This window comes from Anas platyrhynchos, chromosome 15 (genome assembly GCF_047663525.1).
Source record: "Anas platyrhynchos isolate ZD024472 breed Pekin duck chromosome 15, IASCAAS_PekinDuck_T2T, whole genome shotgun sequence".
Lineage (NCBI taxonomy): Eukaryota > Metazoa > Chordata > Aves > Anseriformes > Anatidae > Anas > Anas platyrhynchos.
The window spans coordinates 10,218,400-10,230,923 of NC_092601.1; the positions used below are offsets into that span (position 1 = coordinate 10,218,400).

The 12,524-nt window shown below is 35.1% G+C and overlaps 1 protein-coding gene across 3 annotated transcripts in view; it reads right to left on the reverse strand.

Moving 5' to 3' along the window:
* SNX29 (sorting nexin 29) overlaps window positions 1-12,524 on the reverse strand; it is a 134,616-nt gene that overhangs the window by 101,608 nt on the left and 20,484 nt on the right. For all 3 annotated transcript variants that reach the window (XR_003500765.3, XM_005018445.6, XM_005018446.6), the window contains exons 9-13: window positions 11,846-11,964; window positions 9,490-9,571; window positions 8,877-8,959; window positions 1,564-1,627; window positions 84-212 (exon numbers count right to left, since the gene is read on the reverse strand). Coding sequence is in view for 2 of the 3 variants with exons in the window: in XM_005018445.6 (XP_005018502.1) it covers window positions 84-212; window positions 1,564-1,627; window positions 8,877-8,959; window positions 9,490-9,571; window positions 11,846-11,964 (477 nt within the window). In the remaining variant the exon portion in view is untranslated. The remainder of the gene's footprint in view (window positions 1-83; window positions 213-1,563; window positions 1,628-8,876; window positions 8,960-9,489; window positions 9,572-11,845; window positions 11,965-12,524) is intronic.

The following is a 12,524-nucleotide window of genomic DNA, read 5'->3' on the forward strand; positions in this document are numbered from 1 at the left end:
TTATATTTCTTATTATTAGTCTAATTTCTTTTGGAAAATTACTTTTTAATTGCTGCTATTATGAGTATTTTAGTGCTCCTCACCTTGCCAAGGCTTGGACTTTTGTGGCATGCCGCTCTTCCTGTTCTGCTACTTTCCTTCTCCAGTTGTCCATTTCCTGCCTCAGTGCTGCAGAATGCTCCATCTCTCCATCAAGCAGGTTTCGCAGGGACCTGGAAGAAGGTAGCAGCATCTGTTAGAACACCGCTAACAGTAATTAGAGAATCCTCTATGAATCACAGAGTAAGTTATCTGAATGATACCACTAATGTCATCCTAAAATTTCTTTATTCAATGTAAAAAACACCTGATTTGATTAAACAAGGATATGAAAAGCTGCAAGAAAAAAGTACCCAATAAAAATCAGTTGCAAGTGCTTGCTATTAATTTGTATTAATCTCGTCAGCATGGCCAAAGCACAACCTATTACAGTATCTACTACACTACCACACAAAAAGAATTTCCCATCATAGAAAGTAGCTTATAATCTCATCTCAGTGCTTCAGTGCAAGCTCCTACTTCTCAGAAAGAATCTATAAGCAACATGTTTATTAGCCAGAGCAGGGGACAGGTAGGACTCTTGTCTCTACTGAGAGTACTGTCATATATCTTTGTGTAACACCTTTGATGAGATACCAAAGGTCAGCAGAATGACATAAACACCCCACCCCACCAAAAAAAAAAAAAAAAAAGAAGCTGAATGAAACAATAACTACCAACTATGTCAGTGTGTAGAAGAGGCAGCAAAATGGGATCAGTTGGTAGTCTCGACATGAAAAAAAAAAAAAACTTCCTTTCTTTTAAAAACATAAATTACCAAAAAAGTTTTTCTATAGAGTAGCAATAGTACATCTCAAATATATTTTCATTTGTCTTGTCACATGTTCCAATATACTAAAAAAAAAAAAAAAGTAGGTTTGATGGCATTTTAAATGAATGACATTTTTCACATTTACATCATTTTTTTGTCCAAGGTAAACATGAGGATATTCACAAATGACAGCCACTTTCAGTGTAACATTGTTGGTGGTCCTACATCATTTCTGCACGAGAAAGCGGAAAAAAGAAACTTCCTGAATATTTGCATAAACAAATCAGGACAAACTTTCACTTTTTCAGAAAGCTGCCTTAAGAGATAGTAGGAATCTTTTGGCTGTAAGTTTTGGTTTTGAAAAAACTACAACTTGTGAAACCTCCCAAAGACAAATGGCTATATGTGATTTGAAATCGAAGGAAAAAGTAGACCTGTAAACACTACTTGTCAGTATCCACAGCTGAATATTAAACTACTAAGCATACCTTTTACAAATATGTCTATCTATCTATCTATAGATAGATATATCTATCTATAGATATATCTATCTATAGATATGCTACTATAGATAGATAGATAGATATCAGGAGGATGACAAAAAGATTATGTCCTTTGTCCTTTATACAAAGGACAGCTTGTATTAGAGAAATCAAATGATAACAGGTTTTTGAAATTATATAGTGCCTCTTGACTAGAAAAAAGAAAACTACCTATTCTGTTCTTCCAGTTCATCCTTTCTGTTCATCATGGCCACAATAGCTTGACGAAGTTCGTCTAAAGACAAAAAAGAAGGGACAAAAAAGGTTAATTTCCATGTATATTTTTGTTCATTTCAGATCTAACAGTCACATACACAGTGTCATTAATTAAGCAACACACTTAACATGATGTCAAGGTCATTTGCTACTCAGCAAAGCACCTAACAATTCTCTTCATCTCATCACCGACTTGAGCAATCTTTCAAAAACTGTATTATTTAAACATCATACCAGAAGTACTGATCAAACTAACCTAGTCTGTATTTGGCTTTAATGCAAACATTGTAAATGTCTGTCTACAGCTACAGCTGATTTATTTTCAATCACAGCCACATGGGGCATCTTAGGATACAATGCACCTTTTCACTGGAAACATATTAGTGAAATATATTGTTACTTGTGTACCATTTTCAAATGTTTCCTTGCTATATATCTTTGCTAGTGTTTTCCTTGCTATAAAACCTGATGCAGAACATGCAGGACAGTATTACTGTGAGACCAGAGAAGAGAGATTGACTCAACTCAATCTCAGTCTACTGTTTTAGAGACAACAGGTTTTCTGAATTCTGCTATTACCAACAAAAAACTTTTTATTTCTTATAAATACCTTCAAAAATACCTCATCACATCATTACATCTAGAACTTAAAAATAAATAAATAAATAACGTACATTTTCTTTGAACTTGTAAGAAATGCCATCTTCAGCAGCACTACCATTTCAAGGGAGATTTGCAGTTTCAGTGAGGGGATAAGTTAAGGATCTTCTGCCTGTACACAAGTCAGTACTTCCTTGCCTTCTTTAGGGTTAGCTTTTTTTAGAGTAGCTTTTCTGTGCTGTACAGAGAAGTGTCAACTCGAAGCCATGCACCTGGAGTCCTGCAGCTATTATGAAGTTTTTACCATGCAACTGTACAGCTGTACTATTACTATTTACTACAAATTTACTGAAAAATATTAGGAATTAATCACCTAATCTAAAACAGATTTCGACTTCCAGATACTGCACAAATCCCTGAAATACATGAAGCACATCTTCAAAGATTTGAATGGCTTATCTGCAAACATCTGAATGGACATGTGCCCTAAACTAATCTTTTTTTTTTTTTTTTTTTTTTGAAAGCTTGATTAACAATTTCACACAGGTTTATCAATAATTTTAGAGACCTTCTGCAGGGACAAAATACATTATAACATCCCCCTAACAGTTAAACAAACTGTTCCTGTTTATAAATACAATAAATCCGATGACTGTGTTCTGCAAGTATTCAAAGCAGATGTCAGCAAATTTTCTGAGCTTTTACTGAAACCATATTAACCGAACTGGTATTACTTAATTTCTGCGAGCAAGCAAAGCCACTGGACAACTTTCTTCTCTCCCTAGATTAATTTCACTGGCTTACCCATAACTTCCTTCATATTTTTCTACAGTGACAGGAGCTTTTGCCCATTAAAAAAAAAAAAAAAAAAGAAGATTGTACTGTGGACCAGATTAAGTCTGTCCAACTCCTAGTAATGGACAAAATGTAAAAGTTTATACTACATCAATCGAGTGTATCAGTCAGTGCAGACACCACAATTCAAATCTGGCATTGCTAATCTGCTGGTTAATTCCCCTTTGCAGGATTCTGCAGGGTTCTGTTATCACTTGAAATCTGCCAATCCTATTTGCTCATGGTGGATTCTTTTCAAACCATTTCTGCGTCTTTGGCCATGAAGAAATTAGACAATTATTTTTCCACCCATTCCACATTACAGCTTGAGAAGTAGCTGGCATTAGCAAGAAACATTTCAGTAGGTCGAGGGACTTTGCACTCCATTAATTCAGCACAGAAAGAACAATTATTTTTGTACAGTAACTTAGCATCTTTATGAGTTCTCTATACAGCCAACCAAAAGAAAGATTCCAAATCTTGTAGAGAAGCCAAAGTAAAATTTGTGGGTATTAAACACTAACTTAAAAAAAAAAAAAAAAAGGAGGTTTCTGCTTTCTCCGTCAATAATATTACTAGCATTCAAAACCAAAGCTGCGATTACATTAAGTACTTAATCAGATTTCCTAAGGCAGTGCTCTCAGCATGAAGAATGTTCCAGCATGCTTCTTCACCCATCACTCCTACTGCCATCCCTGTGCTGGCACCAGTGTTTGTATACAGTGTCCTCGCAGGAACTGATCCAGCTCAAAATCACATTTTTCTGGTGGGCTACTTTTCAGACAAAGAGTTTCCAAGTGATCTTAGTGGCAAGTTCAGTACTGCTGCTGGTAAAAGGCACACAGCAGAAAGCAGGCAGGGCAGAACAGAACACCTTGTTAGCCATTAAGGATGAGGAGTACAGGGCAGAACATCCTTTTTGCAAGAATAGAGTTCTGACCAGGCAACCACTGCAATTTATGGAGCAATTGTAGGGAGAAAAAAAAAAAAAAATCTTAGAGCGAAAAGATTTGATACTACCAAATAGACTATGCTCCAGTATTTTCATGACTGTTTTTCAGAAGAGTCTGTAATAGCTTCTTACTTACTAGTATTTATTTTGGAGGGAAAAAAAGACTGTATTCTGAGACTTACATATTTTTTTATTAGTATTCTTTTGGTCATGATGAGACACTGCCACTTTATGGGCAGCTTGGAAAAACTGGAGTTTTTATTTTTGTTTTGGCACCTGTAGAAAATTGGTGGATTCTAATAGTCCTAATATGTAACGTTATGATATGTAACCACCACTAATACACGGTGTTATGAAAATGGACCACATTCTGTCAACGTGAAGAGTAAAAATTTGTTTAAAGGATGAGGAAAACAGAACAATCCAAGAATTGTTCAAGCCTTATATAAGTGTATAGTACAAGCAAAAAACATTCATAGTAAGCTTTCACTACAGTAACACGACAATAAAATAACAATCTCTAACTATTATGTTGAATTTAGAATCCACCTCAAGAAAGCATTAAGACAATGCTTTTTAAATATTTCAAGAGGGTCACTAAAGTATGGTAATGCGACAGTCTGAGTAAGCTGCTATTATTTCTCTGCTTCTCAATAAATTAAAGCCATTGCCACTCAAACAAGTTATTGTGGGGCTGACTGTACTAACACTGGGGTCACTACTCTACAATAATTGGTGGTATGCATCCTGTCTGTTTAAATGTGTACTGAGTTATTAACATTTAACTGACAGATTTTAAGTTGTCTCCACTTTTCCAATTCTACCTGCCTATTCAAACTGTAACCTTAACTTGCCTACTAACTAGATCTTCTTTCCCTTACTGCATCTTCTCTCACTTCTCTCTGCAACACACACAACGTAAGCAGATCATGTAAGCAAGATTCTCATAAAGACTGTATTTTGGGGAAAAAAAAAAAAAAAGGAGCAAAAAGTCTCTTGATATAAAAGTTAGAAGACTTCTTATTTATATTTGATTTTTTTTTTTCCTGAAAATCATAGATTTTGCAGTATTGTTAAAGATATAGCAAAGCAGACACTTCCAATTTCATGATAATGTATAGGAATTGAAATTAAGCAAATCAATGCTTAATTTAGGACCACAAAAGCAAACACTCATACTCAGTGTTTCTCCTTAATTTTGTCCAACTCCAGCATCAGTGGAGATGTGGAAGGAAGCATCAGCATAGACAACTGGGCTGGGCTGGACAGCCAAGGTTCCAGGAAGGCTTGCACAGCCTGTGCTTTAGTATTTACTAGTGGTAAATAAATATAGATTACCAAGTTAAAAAAAAAAAAAAAAAAAAAAAAAAGAGAGAGAGAGAAACACTGTTCACAACATTTTTTTCCAAATTCATGATATTTTGATATAACTGAAGTGAATTAAAAGGACAGATCCTATTCTAATTCAAGCCTAACATTCAAAACTTTTCAAAATTGCAATTTCCTACTCTCACTTGTGCTTCTCTAAATTTTTTTGCAATATGTGAGAGCAGTCAGCTGAACACAACAAAGTAAATCCAGCATCATGCACTGCAGCAAGTTGACCTCAAATCTGCCAGAACATCCACAGTTTGTTACTCTCGTTTGTGGGTTATGCTTGCCTCAGATCAGTTTACGATTATAATGTTTTTCCAGCACTTATATTTTATTCAGTGTCAGGGTTAGAAGAAGGAACTGGGGATGGGGTGGGGAGGGAATCAGGATGATACACACCAACTTGAAGGTTGTACCAGCAACCACAAATTTCTGACTTCCACCTGCAGGCTCAATCTTTCTCCCTCTTTCCCCCACCCTCCCCTTTTTCCTTTTAATAAAGCAGTGGGAGGATAGCCAAGTGTAAGTGCTTCAGACAACTGTTTGATGTCAGAGTTTATGTCCTACTTCTGAACTGCTTTGAGCTTGATATAGTCATTTACGCTCTGTAAAGTAATATTAACAGAAAGAGATACACTACTTTCATAAGAAGCAGCATTAGCACCAACATATCTAAAATCCAAGTGATAATCAGCGTTTCATAAAGACAAATATAAAATAACTCATCAAGTCTTTCAAATTATGTAATCTTAAGAGCTATTTTCACAAAACCACCTCAAAAAAAAAAAAAAAAAAAAAAAGACTCCCAGGTACAAACCAAAAACTCTAAACCAATTCTTTCTTTAGCAGTAAAAAAGATAACATGAAATTCTAAGAATGTGCTTATTAGATTTTTCATATTAAATCTCGCATTTTAAAATTCCAGTAATTAACTTCTATTATTGAAATTAATCTGTAGTGCCTAGTTAATAATAAAGTAAATATTTGCTTTAAAATGTTTTTAATTCACTTGTATACTACTTAAATAATCTAACTTCTAAACAGCTTTCATAAATTCACATCCAGAGCATGAAATAGGTTTTAAAAGTGACATGTTTTATGGAGCACCTGTAAATTTCCCAGCAATCTCCAGAAAATTCTTAAGCTTCACAACTCTTGAGCTATTTAACCAAAGAAAGATTGGATAAATATGATTTGCAATCACCTGTTATGAAGAATGAGCTGTAAGTGAAATCATCTCTCAGTGTACACAAGGTCATGCAGCACTCCTCTGCAATCCTGCAGATAGAATACCAGGGAGGGCTGGGAGCAGTCTACAGAAATGATTTTTTTTATTTTCCTGGATGCAAATTTACACGGGTATCTTCTGAGACAAAATAAAACCTTCAGCAGACTAGTTACATCTTAAATAAGAAGTCTGACCTTTCAAGACATGCTCCCAAAGCCGCTTGCATGAACATTGGCTATTAAGGCTTTACTGCTCCAAAATCCTCTAAATATTAGCCTGTCATGTCACTATTAATAAGGCAAATTTTAGTAGGAAATAAAAGACAATGTATTTTGGGCCTTCTACTGTGGAAAACAAATTGTCCTAACTTTAAAAAACAAAAAAGTTAGCACTATACAAACAAAATGGAAAGGAAGAAGGGGAAGAACAGATTCAGAAAAAACTCTTTTCAAGCTTTGTCTTCAGAATTAAACAGCACAAAAATCCACAGCCACTGGAGACCTCACAGTTTTTCTCTCTACGCTATTGCATTACATTTTTCTTTCCTGATGTGTTAGAATTAGTTGCCATGCAACCAAGCTATAAGCCTCACCATTTAATAATTCTTCTGGTAATTGCAATATAGAAAAAGAGCTTCAGTGTCTGGGTACATCATAGCACTGAATTCTTTCTGTATAGAGAACCTACGATTTGTAATAACAAACTTGAAAAAAAGGATTTTTATTTAATGTATCTAGGATCAGCTATTATAAAGATATTAACTTAAAAGTATAGCCAGCTGAATTTTCATTATAGTAATTATTTACCAATGGTTCTACTGGCTTCATAGCTTATGTGTTTCCTCAAAACCTTGTCTGAAACGGAAAGCTAATGATTATGTTTCTTCTGATACTGTGGTTCATTTCATTTAGAAACTGCTAAGTATCAACAATTGAAAATCCCAAGGTTTACTTTGTTTTATAGCTGTCCTAACTACACATGTGCACTGCGCAACTGAAAGAGACCAACTGCGGCCCCTGCTGGTACCTATGCAACAATAAAATCACTGAAGTGCAATAAAAATAGGACATTTGCCATTAAAATTCTACGACTAAAGAACAAAGCTAAAGTTTAAGTACAAAAGGATTAGACTATATTAACACCATGAACAGAAAACACCCAGTGACCAAAGCATCACAGTGCTTCCAACAGTAACTTCATCTACATCTTCAACTGTCACTTCAAAGTCTCAAACTAGATTTTTACTTTATAAAGCACTTTGTAGGAAAGGATTTTTCAGCTTTGTAAGGCTCACTCAGCAGATAATTACTAGAGCCTGAATCAGAATCCAGCAAAAATTCATGGCTTACTTTTAACATATCAACCAGATACCATTTGAACATGAAAATAGAACGCAGGGTTAGAATACCATAGTGTTCATTCATTTTGATGATTTCGTAAATCACTTTCTCAAATGAATCTTGTCTCATCACTTCTGTATGCCCAAATGTTATCATTTAAGATTTGTACATATTTATGTTTAAAAAAAAAAAAAAAACACAGACACACACCCTAGAGCTATAGGAACAAAGCCACATAGACCAGCTCAGTTACAGAACTTTCTGTACAGAAAGAAAAAGCCAAACTGTCCAGCTATGCAAATAAGTAAGCCAGTATAAGTATTAAGTTTTCTTTCTGCAAGTTTATGTAAAGAAAAGGATGGAAGATGGAATAAATAAACAGACAGTACTACTGATCTCTCTCCTACAGCAAAGGCCATTTTATTCTGTCCAGTTCAACCCTTAACACTAATGAAAATAAGTCTTCCACCTTAATCTTAAATAAAGTTTTTGTTCATGAAAGGCCACATTTACGTTTGGAACAGATTTTCCCTATTAAAACCATAGGCTGAGTAGAGTTCTTGGGGTTTTTTTCTTTGCTCTCCTGGCATTAAAAAGCAGGACAAATAATTAAGACCACATCAGAACAAGCCATTAGCATTTTTAGAACGTGCAGAAATTGAATGATGTGAAACAAATTAAATCATTACTATTAAATACTGAGGCCACAACTAGTATAAGAATATTTATAGCAGTTCTGTGGAAAAAGAGGCTCATGTCATACAAGCTGCAACGAACCATAACCTGTTATCAGCCAATTCAGAATCATTTCTAATGTGACCAGCACATCAGAAATGAAGTGCTCCATGCCTCTCTAAATAGATCTCCTCGAAATAAGAGTAGAAATGAAGGACTTCAAAAGTTAATTCCATTAATCTAGATACATCAAGGAAGTACTTACTAATTGTCATGGATTCCGGCACAGTGGCTGAAGGCAACATATTGCTTAAAGTATTCACTTGAGCTGCAGGATTGACTTCCAGTCTAGTCATAAAAGTACAATGTCATCAATTAATGAAGACAAAATCCTGAATTCAAAACTGAAGCAAAAAGAAACTAGAAGTCTCGTCATCTATTTAATGCATGTAATCATACACAAAACAACTCATATTCAACCAACTTCTGTTTAATTAACCTTTAATGTATCTGTTTTATCTGATTTTTCAATACACACAAAAAAGGCTCAAATCAACAGACCACGGAGAGTATGGTTAATAAACAACAACATAAAAGCTATTTCCAAAACCTGGAGGCTATGCTCGCTTATCAATTCAAATTGACATAACTACGTGACTTCTTCAAAATGACCAGGAAAAGTACAATATATTAAAACTATAAAATTAGGGAAGTGTAGGCTTTTGCATTTGTCTTTCCAAAAATTTCCATGAGTAGCCTGATAACGGTTTGTTTTCGAATACAGAGTAGCTGTTTGTTAGGCAACAATACTAAACTAGCAGCTATAGGTGGAAAGTGTTTTTTTGCTTTTTTTATTTTAAAACATACTTGACATGTACCTGTAAGGATGATCAGATCTTCTTGGAATCAGTTCTACTGCATGAACACCACTTTCATGTCTCTCTCCATTCTCCAGGTTATCTAAAGTAGAATGCACATGCATAAGCGTCTTCAATTAACAGTACTTAAATAAAGCAATACTTACCTTTACTAAAGAATTGTAAGTGTTTAAAAGCTTTCTCCAAAGCGGGCTTCTGTACTTTCACACTCAATGCCAGCAGGACTGTAACATAGCCATCAGTTTAGCAAAAAATTATTGCAAAACTTCTTTTTATAGTTTAGACATAGACATTTAACATTGACAGCAATGTTATAAATCTATGAAGAGACTTCTTATTGAAGTTATTTTTGCAAGCCCCGGGAGTTTAATTAACACGGCATCTGATACTCATTACAAGTCTGTTTTGTGACTTGCAGGAAATAAATCTGTGGTTAGTCCCCAATATCCAAAACCTTGCAAAGGAACCAGTCCTTTATACATTCCCAACAGAGCACCATAGCTTTTCTCTGACTTACTATGTATACATATAGTACATAAGGCTGTGAACCAAATACCAGGAATCAGATACTTTTCAGGAAAGCATGGATAATATACATCTGTCCACAGATACACAATTGTCAGCATCAAAATATACACATCACTGGGCCCACCGTGATAGTGGGTCAGGTGAAAGGAAAAACAACACCACCTACCTTCTGTGAACATATTAAGAAAAGAAAAAAAAAGAATCATTTACATTTTCTGGTATCAGTATGTAAGGGTTACAAAGTTACCCTAAAACAAACCTGAAATCATGAGCTAAAAAAATATTATATAGAATTTAAGAAGCAGGAAAGAAGTTGATGGGAATTAGAGTTATGTCAGGATGACTATGGAGAAGAAAGTTCATTTTTTATGCTGTAGAGTTTACTGAAGCTCAGTATAGATCTGTATATTCCAGTTTTCTTCCAGGCACCTGACTTTTGATTCAGGATCTCTCATCTCTAGGTACATGGAGATATGATATGCCCTGACACATCCTTGAAGCACAGCAGCAGACTAAAATTGAAAACTCATATAAGCATACAACACTGTATGTTGTAATATATTTGAAATAGATACATATCTTGTTAGTTATCTGTGTAAGACCTTTAGAGTAAAACACTGAGTTAAACTCTGTATTTTATAAAAGCTCACTATGCTTTAGCAGCAATCTTATCATAATAATAATGAGCTTGCCAGTTACTGGGAAAGCTAGAAGAAAATGGGTTGTACTTTATATTAACCACTCACATTTCATAAGAGGTACAAATGTTAAAATACAGCAGAGGGCAGTACAGCATTATTGTACGAATCATGTTATTCTTATCATCTTACTTACAGAAGTGAAATTTCTTTTTCACAGCCACTCAGTTAACAGTCTGTTCGAACTCCCAGCATAAATAATGTATATGCAAAAAGCATGAAATATTTTACCACTACAATAGATTATTTGAATGCCACTGAGAAGTTATTAATAGTCACTGAAAGGAGAACACACCCCAAGTTTTATAAAAGCAATGCTTTATAAACAGCTAGCAAAATATTAACTTCAAGATTTTTGAGGGGGAATTCTTTTGTTTTGTTACCAACACAGACATTGGACCTTCTTTTCTATACCTTTGACCACTCTCATTGCTTTCGTCAAGATCTCTAAACGGTCCTCATCACCGTTCATATGCAGTTTGGGGTACTGCACTTAATATTGCAGCTGAGCCAAATGAGCATAAACTTACAAGTGATACTTCCATTTACGCATCTCAGTATGAAATGTGCTTTTATTGTAGAAGCACAGAACTGATAACTTACTATCAGCTTGTATCCCACTGTATCTCCCATATCCTTTTCCAAGGAAGTATTTCCTAGCCAATCATTCCTCACCCTGTATATACACAGATAACAGCTTCTATTGAACTACATCCAATATTTAATCGTTTCTCCAATCTGTCAAGATTAATTTAAATTCAAATTATCAAAAACACTTCAGCTTCTTCCAGCTTAGTTGTACCTAGAAATTGGATAAGGATACTTTCTAGTCAACCATCCAAATCATTAGTAAAATACTATACATACAAGACCACAGCTTAATCACAACAAAACTCTGGTCTGTTTTGATATGGGTAAATCCTCCTCAATTAAACAGCTTAGATATGAGCTAAGTATAAGACTACTCAAATAACTTTGTCTCCTATCTAGAAAAAAAATGTATTCAAAGATCCTGTCCCAGCTGTATGGTATCTTGTTAAATCCTCATAATCCCATACTATTTGTCATCGTCCCATGTTAGAAGTTTTCTTACAAATTCTGTTGGCATGAGATAGAATTAAAATACTTACCAGTCTGGGAGTAAGAGCCAACAGCACTGACAGGAAATAGAACATCTGAGTCATCATTCAGGACCTGCAGAGGACTCCAACTGCATATCTGAGAGTTGCATGTGACTATTTCATGAGGCCTAGATTAAGAAAATAAAACCTATATAAACAGTCAGCATTAATTTTCACAACACTCACATTTCTTTCGGAAGTATCATTGCAAGAAAAACCTTTATTTCCATCTGTCTGCCAACTTTTTGGTTTGGATGTACATAAATCGACAAAGATGTACATAAATTCCTAATAGTGGCCTTCCAGTACTTAAAGCAGGCCCACAGGAATGATGTGGAAGGACTCTTTATGAGGGAGTGTAGCGATAAGACAAGGACAAGGGGTGATGGTTTTAAACTTAGAAAGGGGAGATTTAGATTAGACATTAGGAATAAATTTTTCCCTATGAGGGTGGCAAGGTCCAGGCTGCCCAGTGGATGCCCCATCCCTGGCAGTGTTCAAGGCCAGGCTAGATGGGACTTTTAGCAACGTGGTCTGGTTGGGAAGTAGGAGATGTTCCAACCTCCTGCCATGGACAAGGACTAGATGATCCTTAAGGGCCCTTCCAATACAAACCATTCTACAATTCCATGATTCTACGATAAGATCATTCCAAACCATCAGTTTTATGTTTTTGTCTTGGTTAATG